Here is a 22,221-nt window from a genome sequence, read left to right as displayed (position 1 = left end):
GCCCAAGGCAGTACACCTTCAAAATATGTTATGTGTCTGAAGAAGTTTTTTCACTGAAGTAATAAAATAACACAAAACAGCTTTGGTTGACCAATGCAATCCCCATCCTAGCTGCTTTCACTTCTTTCTTATGCTGTTTGATATTTAACCCTTTGAAGAAACACTTCTTATTGTGAATTATTCAAAGAACAAGTTCTTGTAGAAGAGCAAGTAAAACAAGAAAAGGAACAGACTTATGACAATATTTATCATGACTAGACATTAAATTAAGAAGAACCTTGGATACTTCAAAATATTTGATACAGTTTTATTATAGCTGATTCAAAGAGAAACTCCTTTCATATGGTATAAGCATTCAAGCTATAGATATTTTTCAATTACTTTATATATCATCAGAATTATGCTTCATATGAAGTCTTTCATTTTTATAATGATTAAGTGTAATATTGTACCTAATAGGAAATTTAGGATAATTAACTTTATATAACGTCACATATTAAAAATAAACAACCATTCTAATTACTTATTATTAAATTAATTAAATACCTTTTGTAGACTGGTAGGATTTAGCTGAGTTTTGTCTATTATTTTCACAGCAACCTAAAAGAGAGAATCATTAAACATACATATTTCAGAATATATTTTTAATATATAAAAACTTAGTAAAAAAACATAATTTTTCCTCCTTAACTAGATATAGTTTAGCTCTACTCAGGTGTTCACATAATTGGATGGTAAAGCTTTGATAATCTGGTGACCTTAGAATATATTCCACTGATCTGTCTTTAATCTATCTAATCCTGAGCCAATGAAATTAAATCTGCTATTTCTTACAAGTTTCTCATTTTAAAATAAAATTCCTTCTATATCTTAATCTTTTATTCATGATCTTGGTAAACAGTAATTATAGGAGGGAGTGTCTTATAAATCTGCGGTAAATAAAGCATTTTGTGAATAAAATTATTCTATGGGTAGAGAGATTAGATACCAAGCTTCCTTATAGCAAACTGATAAAATGTATTTGTGTATCTTCCAAGGCTCTGCCTAGTGCAGCCTGTGTCAGAACAGCTCCTAGGATAAGAAATGAGTAAATTAAATGGGAAATGGCAATAATATTGAGTATAGAGCAAACAGAAAAATTATTTAACCAATCTTATGGTTGAGTTTTAAAATAATATCCTAAGGAGATCCAATGAACACTACATAATACAAAATGTTAAAAGCTTAACTCTTTAAAGTCTTTAACCTCAACATACAGACACATATGTACAATGCACATATCTACAAGTTTTTACTTTAAATACAGATAATTTAAAATACATGGGATTTTAAACAACCAATTCTCTTAAAACCTGAGAAAACAACTTGTATAATAGCACTATTTGCTCATTGTAGTCTCTAAAACAGACAAAAATTAATTAGTGTGTGGCTTTCTACTTATTTACATCTAGCATACTTTAAACATTACTAATTAATAATTAATATTTTCATTATTAATAAATTAATAAAAACCAACTTATCCTAGCCTTGTTCCTGGGGTTGGGTAGCAATGGCAATCAGAAATATTCCCAGAAACCAAAAATGAAAGAGAAGCCTGAAAACAGCTCATCTATAGCATAGCTGGGTTATAATAGATATTAATATAGAGGGGAGATTCATTTCTAAATGTTAAAAGGTCAGCTTTCACACAATGACACAGCTCTGTCTACTAACATTTCATTCACACATACCCAATCATGTATATTTACCATATTGCAAGTGTCATTTATTCCCTGACATCAGCTATAGGAAATCTTTCATAGAAGACTCTGAAGAGGTTTCGGAAAGCTTTTTATTTTTTAAAATTTTATTTCATTTATATGGATTTAGGAACATAGTGATACTTCCCCTACCCTCCCTCCCGCCCTCAGTCCAACCCTTTTTCTTCCTCCCTGTCACATTCCCACTCTTATTTTTCACAAAGATCTATTTTCAGCTTACTTAATGATGTTAATCCTACACAAAGTAAAAGAGATAAACAAATAGTATGAAGAAAAAAAAAACACTCAATGGAAGAGATAAGGGCTGTAAACAATCATCAAATCTCAAAATGTCCACTTCACTCCAATACATTACATTTCAGGTAGTCTATTAGGAAAATATTAAAAGGCAGCAAAAAAACTTACCTCTCTACCAGTTAGAACATGTCTTGCCAATTTCACTTTGGCAAAATTTCCCTTCCCTATTGTTTTTTGTAAACGATAATTTCCAATGTGAGGCTGTTCATCTGTTGCTGACGTAATGGAGTTTCTACAACGAGGGATGTTCTGTCTGCTACTTGATTTGGTAGGCTGGATGTGTGGTTCAGTGTATCCATCCACAGAAGTATGCTAAGAAAAAGGTTACAAGATTTCATTATTAAATTATATTTCAAAAGGCTAATTTAAAATACTATGAATAATTTCCATTAACAATTTAATTTCAATGAAAACACACTGGACTACACAATTTTATGTTAAAGATTTATTTATTCATTTTGAAAATCAGAGTTAGAGAGAGAGAGAGATATTCCATCCATTGGTTCACTCCCCAAATGGCCACAATGGCTAGCACTGGGCCAAGCCAAAGCCAGGAGCTTCATTTGGGTCTCCCACATAGGTGGCAGTGTACCAAAAACTCAGGCCGTCTTCTGCTGCTTTTCCCAGGTCATTATCAGGAAGCTGGATGGGAAGTGAAGTATCCAGGACAGGAAGTGGCCGGCACTGCAGGTGACATATAGGTTGCAGGTATCACAGAGGGAGGATTTATCAGTTATGCAACAACTCTGCTCCCTCTCCCTTTCTTTCTTTACAGATTTATTTAGTTATTTTAAAGTCAGAGTTAAAGTAAGAGAGACAGGGGCACTACTCAATTTTAAAGGTTGATCATTTATTTTATAATTTCTTCTTGACTTCTACTCCCTCTACTGGGAGAACATACTTAAAATGAAATGCTCTACACAGCTTTACATAAACACTTTTGATTAAAAAATATAAATGGATATAGATTGGCAGATGTCCCACAGCCTGGAAGGGTAGTTACTTACCCCTTTGGGCTGAAATGACAGCATAATGCAGGATTGCTTCATTAAAAGTACAGAATGTCTATATGGTGAAGATAACTTCATGAGTTTAGTTGTTCCTCTAAACTAGCCTCATCAATTGTCATGCTGTCTTTTCTATTTACTTGGCAAATAAATCAACTAACTCATCAAGTACCCTTTTATTCAATTCCTGCCCCCATCTTCCCATGCCCATATAAGTCCTATCTACAGGCCTGACCAGGCCCATTGCCTAATATTCAAGCAACTTTCTCAGTGCTGTTCTTGAGGCAAAGATGTCACTTCATCTGAAAGTTGCACACTTGCCTACAACTGCAATGGGTAGCTGATCCTGCTCACCTCTGGGCCGACTACCTGAACTCCAGAGCAAGCTCCCTAACCAACTGTTTCATGAGCTCTGATGGCCTCCACTCTTATCTAGCTTTGTCTGCATTCTGACATAGATAAAATTTCTAGCAGTTATTGTGAAAAAATAGAATTACACAAGATAAACCTAACATCTTTCTCTGACTTCTTAAAAATAAAAATAGCAAGGGGTGGGTATCGTAGCGCAGTAGGAGAAGGCACCATGTGGAACACATCCCATATCAGAGCATCAGTTTGAGTCCAGCTACTCCACTTCTGATTCTCTTAATGCTAATGTACCAGGGAGACAGCAGATGACAGTCCAAAGTACTTGGGCCCCTGCTACCAGCATGAGAGATGCAGATGGAGTTCCAAACTCCCGGCTTCAGTTTGGCCCAGTGCCAGGCACAGCAGCCATTTGGGGAGTAAACCAGCAGATGGAAGATCTCTTTTGCTCCCTCTCTCTCTCCCTGTCACTTTGCCTTTCAAATAAATTAAATAATCTTTTTAAGAAAATAAAATTCTTGAGCAAAAATGTCTTAAATTTCTGATCAAATTCATTGAAGATGAATCCATTTTCCAATCTTATGCAAAGAATGACTTACAGTCATTTTTCTATTATTGCTTTCATATTTTTTATGTTGTTACTTTCTTAAATTTTTGGTTAAACTCAGCTCAGGATTAAGGGTTTTCTCTGGGTCTTACAAACACCTGTGGTCTCTGGTCGCATTCTGAGTTACATGTTCCTTTGGTGTATTCTCATAGCAACCAGATTTCCATGTCTTACAGCATTCACTCCATCATACATTTACTTGTTTGTCTCTATCATCCTACCATGAGCAATTTTAGAGCAGGGACATTTTCTATCTTTACATACTTACTACAGTAGTGTCGCAGAACACCAGAACACACAGGAAAGATATAATAAGCCAAAAGCTCTCAAAGTGTTATCTCTGGATCTGGGAATTTGTTAGAAATGCAAATCCTGGGGCCAGTGTGTGGTGTAGTGGGTAAAGCTGCTGCTTGCGACGCTAGCATCCCATATGGCCACTGGTGCCAAGACTCAGCTGCTCCACTTCCGATCCAACTCCCTACTAATGTGCCTGGGAAAGCAGTGGAGGATGGCCTAAATGCTTGGACCCCTAACACCCACATGAGAAATGCAGAAGAAACTCCCAAATCCTGGCTTCCGCCTGGGCCAGCCCTGACAGTTGTGGCCATTTAGGGCATGAACCAGCAAATGGACTATATATCTTTCTCTCCGTCTCTTCCTCTCTCTGTGCAACTCTGACTTTCAAATACATAAATATATAAATCTTAAAAAAAATTTACAAACCCTCTGATTCTTTTTTTTCATGTGATTTTTATTTATTTATTTATTTATTTTAACTTTTATTTAATGAATATAAATTTCCAAAGTACAGCTTATGGATTACAATGGCTTGCCCCCTCCATAACTTCCCTCCCACCCGCAACCCTCCCCTTTCCCTCTCCCTCCCCCTTCCATTCACATCAAGATTCATTTTCAATTCTCTTTATATACAGAAGATCAGTTTAGCATATATTAAATAAAGATTTCAACAGTTTGCACCCACATAGAAACACAAAGTGAAAAATACTGTTTGAGTACTAGTTACAGCATTAAATCACAATGTACAGCACATTAAGGACAAAGATCCTACATGAGGAGTAAGTGCACAGTGACTCCTGTTGTTGACTTAACAAATTGACACTCTTGTTTATGGCATCAGTAATCCCTCTGATTCTGTTCTAGACTTTCTGAATAAGAAATTTTGGGGATAGGATCCAGCAAACTGTGTTTGAGCAAAGTTGTCCAGCTGATTCAAGTTTGCACTTGATCTTAACCAAAAGGCCAAGAAGCAATACACACACAAGTTTGAGAACTACCGCATAAATAATGTATGAAAGAGCTAAATAAAAAGTTATTCACTGGCTTTTAGAGACTTCCATTATCAAGGCACATACAGGAGATTTCAATTATTTTCAATATCTAAGAGTTAAAAGACTGCTAGTACTACCAGCACATGTTCTGCTAGGAATGCTGACTTGTTCATCCTTCTAAACTTAATATGACTATTTCCTCAACAAAGCTTTCCCTTTCTTCAAAAGCAGAGATTACTCCTCTCCTTTACTGTTACCATTATATCCAGTAAATATTTCTGTTACTGGAACTATCATACCATCTTCTCACAGGGGTGAGGAAACTCCCCCCCTCCCCCGCCCCCAACACAGCTGGTAGGCTGTCTTGATGCTAAACCAATCTGTGAAAGAGTGCATTAGCCCTAATTTTCACAAACTTTGTCATGTAATTTTCTAGTGCCCACCCTGAAGGTGGGGCATAGTTCTCCATCCTTTAAGTTTAGTCATATAATTTTCCTTAGCCAACAGAATAAGCTGGAAGTGATGCCATGCATGTCCCAAGCTAGTCTTCAAGAAGCCTTTCTGTGATTCAATGCACTCTCTTAAAATTTTGCTGTCACCATCAGAAGGACTTCCTCAGGTTAATCCCAGAAAGAGGAAGAGAAATACATAAACAGAGCCATGCCTAGCTAAGCCCAGATTAAACCAATTGACTCCTGGTAACCCTCTGATCTCTGGGGAATATTAAATGCACTTGGTGTTGGGATGATTTTGTTACACAGCAATGTCAGTGATACACAAGCTATTACTGTTTATTTTTATTGTTTATTTATTTGAGAGACACAGAAGGAGAGAGCGAGCAAGCATGTGTGCATGCATATCCATCCATCGGTTCACATCTCAAATGTCCACCACAACCAGAGCTGGGCCAGGACAAAGCTAGGAGCCAGGAACTCAATCCAGGTTTCACATGTGGGTGCCAGGGTCCCAACTACTTAGGCCATTACCTGTTGCCTCCCAGGATGCACATTAGCAGGAAGTTGGAATAGGGAGCCAGGACTCGAAGCCAGGCACTCCGAATGGGGATACAGGCATCCCAATTGGCAGCTTAACTGCTAGGCCAAACACCCACTCCTGCTATTGTTAAATTAAGAGGCAAGTTATTTTGGCACACGAAGTTAAGCTACTGCTTGGAACACCGGCATCTAATATCAAATATTTGACTGAGGCCTGTCTACTCCGTCTCTGATCCAGCTTCTTGCTAATGCACATCCTGGCAGACAGCAAGCGATGTCTCAAGTGTTTGGGTCCCTGTTATCTATGAGGAAGAAAATATTGGAGTTCCTGGTTTCTGGCTTCATCTGGCCCTGCCTGCTATTCCAGGCATTTAGGGAGTGAACCAGCAGATGGATGATATCTGTTTGTTTCTTTCTCTCTTTCTGTTTCCCTCTCTCTCTCTCCCTTCATCTCTCCCTCTTTCCCTCTCTTTCATTCTATCTTTCAAATAAAAATAAAATAAGGGGTAAACTAAGGGACAAGACATGAGCAATCGGACATTCTTATCAGACATGTTCACATTCCAACAAAGAAAGAAAAGAAAGAGAACTGTATTAATTCTCTAAGGAGAAACCCTGGATTGTAAGCCATTTGGGTCAGAATCTTTGACTGTGTTGTATTTTCAGCACCAAGGATGGTATAAAAGGAGCCAGCAAAAATTTTGGAGAATATTAGGACCACTGGCTGCAGTCAGCCAATACTTGGTGCAACATGTCATATTTTGGGTTGAGGATTAAACTGTTTCTGGTTATTTTCTTTTAAAAGATTCCTTAGCTTGCAATATTAAACATGAGCATTGCATGAATCATCCAATTTATAAAGAATAAATGTGTATGAGTCTTAAGTGAGAATATAAAGGGCATATTTATAATTAACTATAAGTTAGTTATTACAAGATGGTCATCAAAACAACTATTTCTTTTTTTTGTTTTTTTTTTTTAAACTTTTATTTAATAAATATAAATTTCCAAAGTACAGCTTTTGGATTACAGTGGCTTTTTCCCCCCATAACTTCCCTCCCACGAGCAACCATCCCATCTCCCGCTCCGTCTCCCATCCCATTCACATCAAGATTCATTTTCAATTATCTTTATATACAGAAGATCAATTTAGTATATACTAAGTAAAGATTTCAACAGTTTGCACCCACACAGAAACACAAAGTATAAAGTACTGTTTGAGTATTAGTTATACCGTTAATTCACATAGTAGAACACATTAAGGACAGAGATCCTACATGGGGAGTAAGTGCATAGTGACTCCTGTTGTTGATTTAACAGTTGACACTCTTGTTTATGGCATCAGTAATCACCCGAGGCACTTGTCATGAGTTGCCAAGGCTATGGAAGCCTTTTGAGTTCGCCAACTCCAATCTTATTTAGACAAAGTCATAGTCAAAGTGGAAGTTCTCTCTTCCCTTCAGAGAAAGGTACCTCCTCCTTTGATGGCCCGTTCTTTCCACTGGGATCTCACTCACAGAGATCTTTCATTTAGGTCATTTTATTTTTTGCCAGAGTGTCTTGGCTTTTCATGCCTGAAATGCTCTCATGGGCTTTTTGGCCAGATCCGAATGCCTTAAGGGCTGATTCTAAAACAAATATTTCAAAAAAGTTACATCTTTCCACAGGATTGTCAAAGCACCATTCAGGAGCACCCTCTTTCCTTGAAAGGACTTTTTGAAGAACAGTTTGGAGTAATTGATCTCACTTCTTACTTATTAATAGCTTAATTCTCAAATTGGAAACCTGGCAAGAATATGAATTCAGCTCATGCTGGATTAAACAATGAATTCAATTTAGAAACACCACAACCCTAAGTCTTTTAGATATAAGAAATTATGTTAACTCAATTATAGTATGAGTTCTAGTTTCCATCTTCATCTAAAAATACAGATTTGGATCCTGTCATTCTTTCTTCAGGTTGTCTACTCAATCCAGTCAACTTTAAATTCCTTCAATCTTTCTGCAGTAGTGGCGACATGACCCTACAGCTTGCACTAACTGCAGCACAGTCAAAACAGTCACACAGAAGCTTCATTTGTTTTTGAACACTGTGCCCCATCGATTACCCCACTTCAATTCTTGAATGATCACAGAATTTTTTCCTTGCCTTTAATGAAGGCAATGATGAAATAAAGTTCTTCTATCCACTAAGTGTGTATCCTTGGGCAAGTTATTTAACCTTACGTGTCTGTTTCCTTATCTGTAAAATGGAGCCAATAATAAGACCTACCTCTACCTCTATACCTTGGAATGATCTCCGGTTATTCTTAGGATGAGATAAAACAATTACAGGTGCTTACCATGTACTATGGTAAGCACTATGTAAGTGTTTGTTAATTAAAATCATACAAATAAAGGAAGCAAAAAACCCAACTCCTAGACAAGATAAACAATCCTATTTCCCTGTGTGTTTGTTCCCTACAACTATTATATGGGAACAATTTCTTTATCAATCAAGTTCCTTATCTACAAGCAACAGAAACCAATCTATGCTAATTCAAGGAGAAAAGGAAACATTTTTTTAAGTCTACAGGTAGCTGAAGAGTGAGACTTGTATTCCAGTGAAAGAAGACAAGAATGTGCAAAGAGCCAAAATAAAACAATTATACTTGGTAATAATAAGGTTAAAAATAAAATAAAGTGATGTCACAGAATGAGGGGAAGAGGAATTGGGCTGAGCACCACCAATGATAGCATGGAAGGAAGTCTATTAATCTCAAAATGGATTTTATTTTTTCCTTTGTGAGTGCCTTCTGGCCACACTTGGAAAGATGATGCTGCCCAAAAGCAACATGAAAAAGAAAGAAAACAAATTCTCCAATAGTGACTAGATATAGTTCCTCATTCTCTACCATGGTTAATGCCAAATATCATTTCAATAAAGATGAAAACCTTATCAACTTATGAAAAATTACTGATACCAAAAGCAAATTGTGATGTGTTATGTTGTCACTTAACCTGCTTGATGGCTATTTGAATATTCAGATACTTCTGGGATGTCAAATCACTTATAAGACTTGAAAGCAGGATTGTCAGGGCTCCACCAGGGGCGGGGAACCTTTTCTTTTTCTGCCAAAGGCCACCTGGATATTTATAATGTCATTCACAGGTCATAAAAAATTATTAACTTAAAAATTAGCCTGACCTTTCTCTCTATCTCTCTCTCTCACTGTCCACTCTGCCTGTCAAAAAAAAAATAAAATAAAATAAAATAAAATAAAATAAAATAAAATAAAATAAACAACAACAAAAAAATTAGCCTGCACAGATTTATTGAATTTCAAGTCCCACTGTTGCCTTGACTGGGCCAGAACGGATGGTTTCATGCACCTTACATGGCCCGTGGGACTGCTTGTTCCCCAACCCTGGGCTATGCTACTTTTAGACACCACAACTAGTCTCTGATGAACTTACACCAGCATCAATACAAGCTAAGGCAATTTAGAAATAACCATTCAGTTCTTAAAGTCTCTTCATTATAAGACTGGGGGAGTTCTACCTTTCAACAATAGATGAACAGGTTGTGTCTGACTAAACCTATCAGTAGATAAAAATATAACCTTCAGACAAAATATTAAGAACAATTTTCTTTGAAGGCTCTGAAGAACCTCAAAAAGAAGCAAAATCTGTCTTGGAAAAGACCCCGGAGGCACAGGCAGTCAAAGCCAAAATCAACAATTGGGATTACATCAAATTGAGAAGTTTCTGTACTGCAAAAGAAACAATCAGGAAAGTGAAGAGGCAACTGACAGAATGGGAAAAATATCTGCAAACTATGCAACTGATACAGGATTAATAACCAGAATCTAAAAAGAGATCAAGAAATTCCACAACAAAACAAATAACCCACTTAAGAGATGGGCCAAGGACCTCAATAGACATTTTTCAAAAGAGGAAATTCAAATGGCCAACAGACACATGAAAAAATGTTCAGAATCACTAGCCAACATGGAAATGCAAATCAAAACCACAATGAGGTTTCACCTCACCCCGGTTAGAATGGCTCACATTCAGAAATCTAGATGCTGGAGAGGATGTGGGGGAAAAGGGAAAATAACCCACTGTTGGTGGGAATGCAAACTGGTTAAGCCACTATGGAAGTCAGTTTGGAGACTCCTCAGAAACCGGAATATAACCCTACCATACAACCCAACCATCCCACTCCTTGGAATTTACCCAAAGGAAATTAAATTGGTAAATAAAAGAGCTGTCTGCACCTCAATGTTCACTGCAGCTCAATTCACAATAGCTAAGACCTGGAATCAACCTAAATGCCCATCAACAGTAGACTGGATAAAGAAATTATGGGACATGTACTCTATAGAATACAATATAGCAGCAAAAAACAAGGAAATCCGGTCATTTGCAACAAAATGGAGGAATCTGGAACACGTCATGCTGAGTGAAATATGCCAGTCCCAAAGGGACAAATATCATATGTTCTCCCTGATAAGTGACAACTAGCCATGCACCAAAAAGGAAACCTGTTGAAGTGAAATGGACACTATGAGATACAATGACTTGTCCTGACTGTCGAGGAACAACTTAGTACTTTATCCCTTTTAGTATTTTTTTGTTCTACTTTATACTATTGGTTGAATTCTGTAATTAACACACAATTATTCTTAGGTGTTTAAATTTAACTGAAAAGTGATCCCTGTTAAATATAAGAGTGGGAATAAGAGAGGGAGGAGATGTACAGTTCGGCATTTGCTCAATCGGACTTGCCCCAAACGGTAGAGTTAGAAACATACCAGGGGACTCCAATTCAATCCTATCAAGGTGGCATGTACCAATGCCATCTCACTAGTCCAAGTGATCAGTTTCAGTTCATAATTGATAATGATAGGATTAAGAGTCAAAGGGATCACATAAACAGGACTAAGGTCTGCTAATACTAACTGATAGAATTAAAAAGGAGAGAATGATCCAACATGGGAAGTGGGATACACAGCAGACTCATAGAATGGCAGGTGTCCCAAACAGCACCCTGGCCTCAGAATCAGCCCTTAAGGCATTCGGATCTGGCCAAAAAGCCCATGAGAGCATTTCAGGCATGAAAAGCCAAGACACTCTGGCAAAAAATAAAATGACCTAAATGAAAGATCTCTGTGAGTGAGATCCCAGTGGAAAGAACGGGCCATCAAAGGAGGAGGTACCTTTCTCTGAAGGGAAGAGAGAACTTCCACTTTGACTATGACTTTGTCTAAATAAGATTGGAGTTGGCGAACTCAAAAGGCTTCCATAGCCTTGGCAACTCATGACAAGTGCCTCGGGTGATTACTGATGCCATAAACAAGAGTGTCAACTGTTAAATCAACAACAGGAGTCACTATGCACTTACTCCCCATGTAGGATCTCTGTCCTTAATGTGTTCTACTATGTGAATTAACGGTATAACTAATACTCAAACAGTACTTTATACTTTGTGTTTCTGTGTGGGTGCAAACTGTTGAAATCTTTACTTAGTATATACTAAATTGATCTTCTGTATATAAAGATAATTGAAAATGAATCTTGATGTGAATGGGATGGGAGACGGAGCGGGAGATGGGATGGTTGCTCCTGGGAGGGAAGTTATGGGGGGAAAAAGCCACTGTAATCCAAAAGCTGTACTTTGGAAATTTATATTTATTAAATAAAAGTTTTTAAAAATAAAAAAAGCAGCAAAATCTGGAGGGAAGCTGATCCTTCTAAGAAGTGAAATGGTTTCTACCGGGGGGGGGGGGGGGCAAAAAAACACCTTGGTCCAACTAGTTCCACATGACTTATACTGAAGCAGAAAGCAACAGTTCTACTGGTAACGGAGTTTGAGGATGAAGTTGGGGGCTAAGGAAATGCCTGCAAAGTGAGAACAAAACTCTTGGCAAACATGAAATGAAAGAGAAGAAAATAGTGTAATTTTTATATCAACTATAGGTGCTTTGCTGGGTCCTAAATTAAATATGAGCAAGAGAAACTTCAAGAAATATGTCAGAAGGAGACAGTCAGAAGTTTAAAGAAATAAATGGTGATTTCACACTGCTCCACCACAGGATGGCTGAATTTGAAGTTTGAGTCAAGCCAAAATAACTATTTGCTGAAGCAATTAACACCTTTTAGCAATAAACACTTTTTCATTAAATTCATAGTCTCTATTGAGTATCAGTGATAATATTCAGTTAATAAAACTTAGTAAACACATGAAGGAACACACAAACACGACCTTCTGCAAGAGAAATGGCAGTCAACAGAAACAAACCTCAAGATAACCCAGAAGTTCGAATCAGTAAACATACTGTATTTTCAAATTTATTTACTCTAAAATTTCAAAGATAGAGAGACAGAGACAGAAATCTCCCATCTGCTGCTTCACTCCCCAAATGCCCATAATAGCTAGGGCTGGGCCAGGCTGAAGCCAGGAGCACAAGACTCAATCCAGAATCTCTCACATGGATGGCAGTGAGCCATCACCACCTGCTGCCTCCAAGGGTGTATATTAGCATGAAGCTGAATTGGAAGTTGAGCTTCCAACAACTTACGACTGTTACTCTACGATATTAAAAGAAAAGTAACTATAGAGGTTATACAAAGGAAAAAAAGAGCTCTGGAAATAGTAAATATACGGGTAAAGATAAAGCAGTAGACATATTTCTATATTTCCATATCATTAAGATGTACAATTGTTTTCAGGAAACCATCATGATAGCATATGTAGAACTCACAAGCAGATCTAAGTATATCTAAACAAACCCACAGGTCAGGAGAAATGATTAGATTTTTACATTTGATGTAAACTGGTATACTATTAACTATATAGAATGCAATAAAATATGGATACATTAGGTAATCTTTAGAGCAACCACTGGAAAAAAATGCATGAGAATATGTCATGAGCCAAGAGAATTATGCAAATGGGAATGTACGATTAACTCAAAAGTAGGCAAGAAAGGAAAATGACAGGAAAAATACCAATAATAACAACAGCAAAAAACAGATGGGCCAAAAAAAAAAAAAAAAAAACAAACTCAAGAAATTTAAAACCAATGTATTTACAATCATATTTAATGTAAATAAACTAAAAAAACTCAATTCAAATAAATAATTATCAAGTGAATTTTTTTGGTAAGAAATCCAACTGTGTGCTGACAGACTGAAAGAAAATGTGAAAAAATACTATGCAAACTGGAAGTATGAGAGCTAGACAAAGTCTTAATAAAAAGGTAAAACAGACTTAACAAAAGGATAAAGCTTCATAATGATACAATGACCAATTCACCAGGGATGCATAACAATCCTAAATATATATTGCCTCAGAGCTGAGATTCAGTAAGCAACAACAGCACAGAAAAAATAAAAAGCCGTTCATCTACAACTGTGACTGGAGATTGTAATCACTCTCACAACAGCTGAAAGAACAAGTGCACTTGAAAAAAAAATCAGTTAGGATACAGGAGATCTAAACAACACTATCATGTTCAGGAAGGTTATAGATTTCCTTCAAAAGGTTATAGATTTTCTTTCAAAAACCCTTCTCTAGATCCTTTAAGCTCTGCACACAGATACTATTTTAGTTCTCTTTAGAATGACAACTTTAGCTTATCAACAGGAAATTTAAAGAACACCTACATCTTGTACAAAAGCACTGCTCAAAATATCATTGATAATGATGACTGTCTATTTTATAAGTAATTCAAAATGTTTCTCTTACTTGGTTTGCTTCATTTATTACATTATGATATCCTATAATAATGACTCTCCATTTCCCCCATTTCAGTGTTCCATGGTGAATTTTCATTTTAAATAGTACACTGGTGGGTGGTGTCAACAGAAGTAGTAGCTTTATGACTGTCAGAAACATTCAAATTGCTCAAAAAGAATGCTTATCGAGAATCTGTGGTCTACATTATTTTACACAATACTTAAAACCCTAACTTTCTCCTAGGAGACTGTGACCTTTTAGATTGTGAAGTACTGTATTTTTTCAATTTCTTTATCATTCACTATAGTGACGACTATATGAATGAACTCACTAAATATGTTATCATTCATATTAAATACTTTAAAGTCCTTTCAGAACCGACTAGCATTTTATTTAATTCCGAAAATCCACAGGACTAAAAATCTCCAACAAAATATAATTTTATTTCAAATGGAATAAAAGAGAGATTTCCTTTTATACACTGGAGCTTATTTCAATGAGATGCCAATAGATTTGACAAGGCAGTCAAACATCTATTTCAGAAACACAAAACAATGAAGTCTGACAACAGGAAAAGAAAAAACTACTAAATTCATATTAAAATTTCCTGCCAGCCACCACCATGCTGTATGCACTGTATAAACCCAAGGGGACAAACTGCACAATATGGTGATTCTGCCTGTTCTTAATGAGTAAGCGCAGTTTTCCAAACTTTCTAATGATTTTTTTAAAAGATTTATTTATTTATTTGAAAGTCAGAGTTACACAAAGAGAGGAGGAGAGGTACAGAGAAAGAGAGAGAGAGAGAGATCTTCCATGCAATGGTTCACTCCTAATTTGACTGGCTGTGCCGATCCAAAGCCAGGAGCCAGTAGCTTCCTACAGGTTCCCATGTAGGTGCAGGGTTCCGCTGCTTTCCCAGGCCATAGCAGAGAGCTGGATCAGAAGTGGAGCAGCCAAGACTCAAACCAGCGCCCATATGGCATGCCGGCACTGTGGGCAGCAGTTTTACCTGCTATGCCATAGCACCAGCCCCCCAAGCTTTCATATTACAAGCAAACTTTTATCTGATCTCTTTTTAGGAACCAGAACTGGAGTTAATTTTAAAACCTATATAACACAAATGGAAGAACAGTGACTAGTACAATTTATTAATAGGAATCTAAGGAACATTCTAGCCAACATCATTCAACAACATATTTTAAGGAGTTATCACTAAAACCAATCAGATATACGATCAGAAGGCAAAGTTATCTCTGTACAAGAAAAATAAAATTTGTCACTTCGTTTTGAAATGCATGGAGTAAGACTGAGTGATAAACCATAAAAACAGAAACAAGAATATCCTTTCAGCTGGCGCCACGGCTCACTAGGCTAATCCTCTGCCTTGTGGCGCTGACACACCAGGTTCTAGTCCCGGTCAGGGCGCCGGATTCTGTCCCGGTTGCCCCTCTTCCAGGCCAGCTCTCTGCTGTGGCCCAGGAGTGCAGTGGAGGATGGCCCAAGTACTTGGGCCCTGCACCCGCATGGGAGACCAGGATAAGTACCTAGCTCCTGCCTCAGATCAGCGCAGTGCGCCAGCCGCAGCGCGCCGGCTACAGCGGCCACTGGAGGGTGAACCAACGGCAAAAGGAAGACCTTTCTCTCTGTCTCTCTCTCTCACTGTCCACTCTGCCTGTCAAATAAATAAATAAATAAATAAAAATTTAAAAAAAGAATATCCTTTCAAACATCTTTCTTCTGAATAGTACTGGTTCATTTCATAAGCAATGCCATTTAAGAAGAAAAAGAATATAAAAGGGGGAAGGATTTATTTGTATCATATTGTGAAACTGTATGAATATAAACCTATAAAAATTAAGAAAATCAATAAAATATCTTTTGGAAATACTACTTGGTTCAACAAAGTTGCAAGGGAGAAGACACATCACTAATAATCAATTACATTCTGAGAGATTCAATGGGTAACTTTTTTAAAAGATTTTATTTACTTATTTGAGAGGTACAGTTACAGACAGAGAGAGGGAGAGACAGAGAGAAAGGTGTTCCACCTGCTGGTTCACTCCCCCAAATGACCCCAACAGCCGGAGCTGGGCCAATCCAAAGCCAGGAGCCAGGAGCTTCTTCTGGGTCTCCCATGTGGTGCCCAGGCCCAGGCACCCGGGCTATCTTCTACTGCTTTCCTAGGCCATAGCAGAGAGCTGGACTGGAAGAGGAGCAGCCAGAACATGAACTGGAGCCCATATGACATGCTGGGGCCACTGGTGGAGGCTTAGCCCACTATGCCACAGTTCTAGCCTCCCAATGGATTAACTCTTAAGTCACCTCATACTCAGCTTAGACTTTAGCTCCTAGGAAAAGCCACACTTATAAGAGCTTCTAATGTTCCCTAAAATCAAGTGCAATGTGGAATGTTGTTATCTCTAGGAATCCATTGCCTCAAATTCTAAAATTTTTATTTAAAATTATATGTACACATAATCAACAATGTCAAGTAATTCTAAAAGGCCATTAACAAAAATACTAGTCCCCTACACCACTATTCCAGATTTCAAGACTGCTTCCCTGAAATCTTTTCCTTTAGTTTTTTTCTTCTGTTTCCTTAAGTGTTTCTAAACAAAATGCTTTCATTTTTACTTATCAACCTTACACAGTCTCTCAAAATTTTCCACTATGGTCAATTCAGAATAGGATCTTCTAGCAATGCCACCACCTTCCTAATGCAATATAATTAAATACTCTGTTGAAAAGTAACCTGTTTATATTATACTGCATCTTGTAATCATGAATTTGCTGATAGCCAAATAATATATTATGATGCTTCTCATTAAACTTTTTGTTAGCTTCATTTTGGTGTAATTTATATACCATAAAAATAATGTCATTTAAATACACAATTAGATGAATTATGACAAATACACACGGTCATGAAACAAAACAATTAAGATGTAAAATATTTTCATCATTCCAAAAAGTTTCCTGTGTACTTTTTCTGTCGAAACCCTGCTCTGAAGAATCTGCCCTTGGTTATGATACTTTTGCCTTTTCTAGAATGCTATGGATCATACCATGTTACAATCTTTACTCTCTGGCTTCTTTTACTTAACATGTTGCTACTGAGATTCACCCAGGTTGCTGTATATAGTGTTTTTCTGTTTTCATTACTAAGTTATTCCGTTTATGGAAAAAAAACAATAATACAATCCATTCAGTTGGATGTTCCTCTAGATTTTTACTATTATGAATAAAGCCTCTGTGAACATTTCTGTGACCACAAACTTTCCTTTTGATTTTTGTATGGATATATTATTTTCCTTGGCTAAATATCAAGGTATGAAATTGTTAGGTCATATGATAAGTATACTTTTCTTGTTAAAATTTTCATTTTCTGAAGTTAGTAACTGCATCTATGTCCTTCTGCTAGTTATCTCTGTACCTATGGCAAATGCCTTGTCCTGAAACATTCCAATCCCTTATGTGTCACTGGATTCTGTGTTTTCTTAGTTAAATATGGCCATATGACTAGGTTCTGATCAACAAACTTAAAACACACCTCCTCTATTGTTCAACTCTTCATTTTTTGTTATTTATTTCTGGGAGATTTCCTTTCTAAGGACTATTTCCAAAGCCTATAATAGCAATTAACAAAAGAGATAATAAATATCTGCTCATGTGGGGAAAGAGAAATAAATTAACTTAAAGTTTAAAATGTATGTAAAATTTAAGGGTCATTAATCAAAGTACAGAAATTAAATATATGAATTCCAAATTAATAAGTGGGAAGAAAAGTAAATAAAGAAAAGTCAGCCAAAATAGTAGAAGGCAGAAAGGATTGGAGAGCAAGTTCAAGAATAATAAAAGCACAGTAGATAATTAGAAACTGCAAAATAACACAGTAGAAATAAATCCAAAGATATTTGTAATAACAACAAATGTAAAAGATTATACTTACAATTTAAAAGACAAACATTTCTTAAATGAACTTTATTTATATTTATTTGAGAAGCAGAGAGAATCTCCCATCCACTGGTTCACTCCCCAAAGGTCTGTGATAGCCAGAGCTGGGCCAAGCCAAAGTAGATAGTTGAGAACCCAATCCAGGCCTCTTGACATGGGTGTCAGGGACCCAACAACTTCAGCCATCACCTAATACCTCCCAGGGTGTGCATTAGAAGGTGGTTCAATAGGAAGCAGGACGGGGACTTGAATCCAGACATCCTGATAGGCGTTTTAGCTTAACTGCTAGGCCAAACATCCACTCCCCAAAATGAATTTTTCAAATTATAGTCAAAAGAAGACTGACAGTAAATGTTAAGAAAAATCCTATTAAAAAAATGGGCAAAAGATAAAAGTTTACAGAAAGAAAGGAAATAGAAACAACCCTTCAAATTAGAAATACTTGCATAAACTAAGATATAAACAATGATAAACCATTTTTGCTTGTCAGTAGGGCTTGGAAATTCTGAAAATATTTAGTGATAAGGGTATTCGTCAGAAATGTAAATATCACAAGCAGCACAATAGGAAAATAAACTTCAAATACACATTTCTCTGATGAATGTAAAAGAGAAAAAACAAGCCCTTTTAAACATGTTAAACATCACTAGTAATTAGAGAATATAAATTCACATGCATTATTTTGCCCATAAGACTGACGAAAAGTTTAGAAGTGTGAAAATATCAAACTTTAGTGTAAATTTTAGCAATATTTAATACACTGTTAATGAGAGTGTTAACTCACTGTCATTTTTTAAAATGTACATCCTTAAAACTCTGGAATTTCACTTCTGGAGCTACTTATTCACACAGATAGGCAACACATACAGAAATAATCATTGCTGCATTTTTTTTTAAGATTTATTTATTTATTTGAAAGTCAGAGTTACACAGAGAGAGAAGGAGAAGCAGAGAGAGAGGGAGGGAGGCAGGGAGGGAGGGAGAGGTCTTCCATCTGCTGGTTCACTCCTCAATTGGCCACAAGGCCGGAGCTGCGCCAATCCGAGGAGCCAGGAGCTTCTTCCCGGTCTCCCACATGGGCACAGGGGCTCAGGGACTTAGGCCATCTTTCACTGCTTTCCCAGGCCATAGCAGAGAACTCGATCAGAAGTGGAGGAGACAAGACTTGAACCAGTGCCCATTTGGGATGCTGGCACTGCATATGGCGGCTTTACCTGCTACTCCACAGGACCAGCCCCAATTGCTGTATTATTTGTAATGGTTGACCTTGGGAAACAACCTCAAGGTCCACCAAGAAGAGACGGGATCAATAATAGTTTCAGCTTTAGAAAATTCTGCTTTTTGGCCCTTGGTTAACATAAGGAAACATGACTGATAAACATTTCCCAATAACACAAAACTTTTCCTAAATGGTAAGTGGTTCACTTTGCCTAAACTGTTTGGGTAAACAATGTGATTTGTGCCAAACACCTTGTAACAATAATTATTTTCAATCTGTTTCCTATTATGTTTAGGTCTGTATCATGGTAGAGATCATATACCTGGACTTTACTGGAAGATAGAGATGACAACTATGGGGAGCAACTCGGACTAGACTAAGTTACTGGAATTAAGACTTATTCTATGCATCTGCTCTCCTACAATATGGCGCTGAGAAGGGAGAAACAGCTTCTACACAGCTGCCTCCAGTTCAACCAATAAACTGTAGGACCTACTCCTGATTGGAGGAGAGCAGCGTACTCGGCGTGTGGGTAGCAGAGTTGGGACTGGTGGAAGAGGACTATAAAGGAGGAGAGAGACAACATGCACCAGGAACATCTATCTGAAGGAACACCTGTGCAGCCCCCGAGAGAGCCGGCCGGTGGTGTGCCGCTCCCCCGAGGAAGTGGGGAAAGTGGCTAGGGGGAACCGCCCTTCCACGGAGGTGGAAGGGACGGTAGCCAACCCGGGAAGAACCAGCAGCAAACCCGGGAAGGGCCGAGCAGACAAAAGAACAGCGCAGGGTCCTGTGTTGTTCCTCCACGAAGACGGGGAGCGACAACAACGCAGGTCATCTGAATCCTGTTTAAACCGAGTTTAACTGGTTACAATCACTGTCACTGGAACCTACTGGACTTACTTCAGCGTTTGGTTTTGTGTTTCACATTAAGTGACTCTTTTGATTTTCCCTATATTCAATGGATTTTCTTCCCTTTTTGTTCCCCCACTGATTAGAAAGCTCTGTATCTTTGTTTTTGTGTGACTGGTGATTATTTTAAACTTATAAGGTTGAAAGCTAAGGTTCAGTGTCCTGGGTAGGGGAGGCGGGAGATGAGGGAATGGAAGCATGAGAGCATGAGAGCATGTAAGCATCGTCAGCAGTCTCCAGGAAGAACGGGCACAACTGAGAGAGCTGTGAGTGTGTGTGTGTGTGTAACCCCCATGGAGAGGATCCAGTGGAGAGAGAGAAAAGGTAAGCCAGTTCTTGGGACCAGGAAGTGAGTGGATTTACAGCACAGATGCAGACATGGCTCCTAAGCAGGAAAAAAGTTGCCTTTTCTCCTATAACAAGTCAAAAGGAAGAGAAATCTTGTATGGCTGGAGATGATGTTACCAGATAAGAGTGAGGGAGGACAGGCCGTAGAAACTGACAGAGTAGAAACAATTTGAAATTATCTCTGAAAAAGAGCGGAAAAAAAAAGCCTCTTAGGGCCGCTGAACAGCACTGTAAAGTTGACATTGGTGACCATGAATTCATTGTGGCTATAATCCAGAGGTGGGGAACCTTTTTAATGCCAAGGGCCATTTAGATATTTATAACATCGTGGGCCATGCAAAATTATCAACTTAAAAATTAGTCTGCTGGGGCTGACACTGTGGCACAGAGGGTTCAGTAACCACCTGAAAGGCCAGCACCCCATATGAGCAACAGTTGGAGTCCTGGCTGCTCCTCTTCCAATCCAGCTCCCCTGATAAATCAGTGGAAGACGGTACAAGTATTTGGGCCCCTGCTACCCATGAGGGAGACCTCAGACCTCCTGTCTTTGGCCTGGCCCAGCCCCAGCTATTGTGGCCATTTGGGGAATGAACCAGCAAATGGAAGGTTCTCTCTCTCTCTCTCTAACTCTGCCTTTCAAATAAATAAATCTTTTAAAAATATTTTTTTAAAAAAGCCTGCTATAGATGTACTGAATTTCAAGTCCCACCTGTGGCTGTCTTGGCAGGGCTAGACCAAATGATTTCAAGGACCTTAAGGCGGTCAGACATTCTCCACCCTTGCAATCTGTTATCTCTCCCTTAGCAATCTTCAAATGCCCAGAGGCAGGTTACCTAGAAAGCAGATGTGAGAAGTACATCCTGGACTGGCTTCTGTCAAATAAACATCAAGAAAGAGTAAGAAGATCAATTAGATTGCTGGCAACTTTTGGATATGACAGACAATAAAAATCTAAGCTGGAAAGGGAAGGGAGCAAAGACAAAAACAACTGATGGATAAGGAGAACTAAGGGCCAATATAATGGAGGACACAAATAAGAACAAAGAATAATTACAGCAAGAGCACCTGAGAAACCAACTGAAGGCCAGGCACTTGCGTTGGAGATACAGGTGACTGGATTTAGTGATAATGAATGTAAAACAGGGTAGAATGCTACCAGTATAGAATGTTTTGTTAAAAATCATCAAGAATTGTTCTAGATTTTCACAGACTTTTTAAACACATGCTTGTTCTGCTTTTCAAATGTTTTTAAGAAACTGAATGAAATTGCATGGCAACATTATAAGAAATTAATTTTTTTAAATATTTTATTTATTTGAGAGGTGGAGTTACAGACAATGAGAGGGAGAGAGAGAGAAAAAGGTCTTCCATCCATTGGTTTACTCCCCAAATGGCCACAACAGCCAAAGCTGCGCCAATCTGAAGCCAGGAGCCAGGTGCTTCTTCCTTGTCTCCCATGTGGGTGCAGGGGCCCAAGCACTTGGGCCATCTTCTACAGATTTCCCAGGCCACAGCAGAGAGCTGGATTGGAAGAGGAGCAGCCGGGACTAGAATCGGTGGCCACATGGGATGCCGGTGCCGCAGGCAGAGAATTAACCTGCGTCATGGCACCGGCCCCAAGAAATTAATTTGATTTTGCATAATGTTCACTGGTTACATTATCTATCATAGTTTCTTACAATACTGAATTTCCCTTTGTCAATGGAAACTTTCTCTAGTTTGCAAGGTTTTTTTTTTTTTTTTT

General features: G+C 37.9%; 1 protein-coding gene across 5 annotated transcripts in view; it reads right to left on the bottom strand.

The window, feature by feature from the left end:
• Positions 1–22,221, bottom strand: part of MARK1 (microtubule affinity regulating kinase 1) — a 159,077-nt gene that overhangs the window by 84,771 nt on the left and 52,085 nt on the right. For 4 of the 5 annotated variants that reach the window (XM_008268408.3, XM_051820590.2, XM_051820589.2 and 1 more), the window contains exons 2-3: positions 2,166–2,369; positions 547–600 (exon numbers count right to left, since the gene is read on the bottom strand). In XM_008268408.3, the coding sequence (XP_008266630.1) occupies positions 547–600; positions 2,166–2,369 (258 nt within the window). Of the gene's footprint in view, positions 1–546; positions 601–2,165; positions 2,370–22,221 lie in introns of those variants that run through there. The other variant, XM_051820592.2, reaches the window with a different exon arrangement.

Source organism: Oryctolagus cuniculus, chromosome 13 (assembly GCF_964237555.1).
Source record: "Oryctolagus cuniculus chromosome 13, mOryCun1.1, whole genome shotgun sequence".
In the NCBI taxonomy this organism is placed as follows: domain Eukaryota; kingdom Metazoa; phylum Chordata; class Mammalia; order Lagomorpha; family Leporidae; genus Oryctolagus; species Oryctolagus cuniculus.
This window is presented reverse-complemented; position numbering and strand designations above follow the sequence as displayed.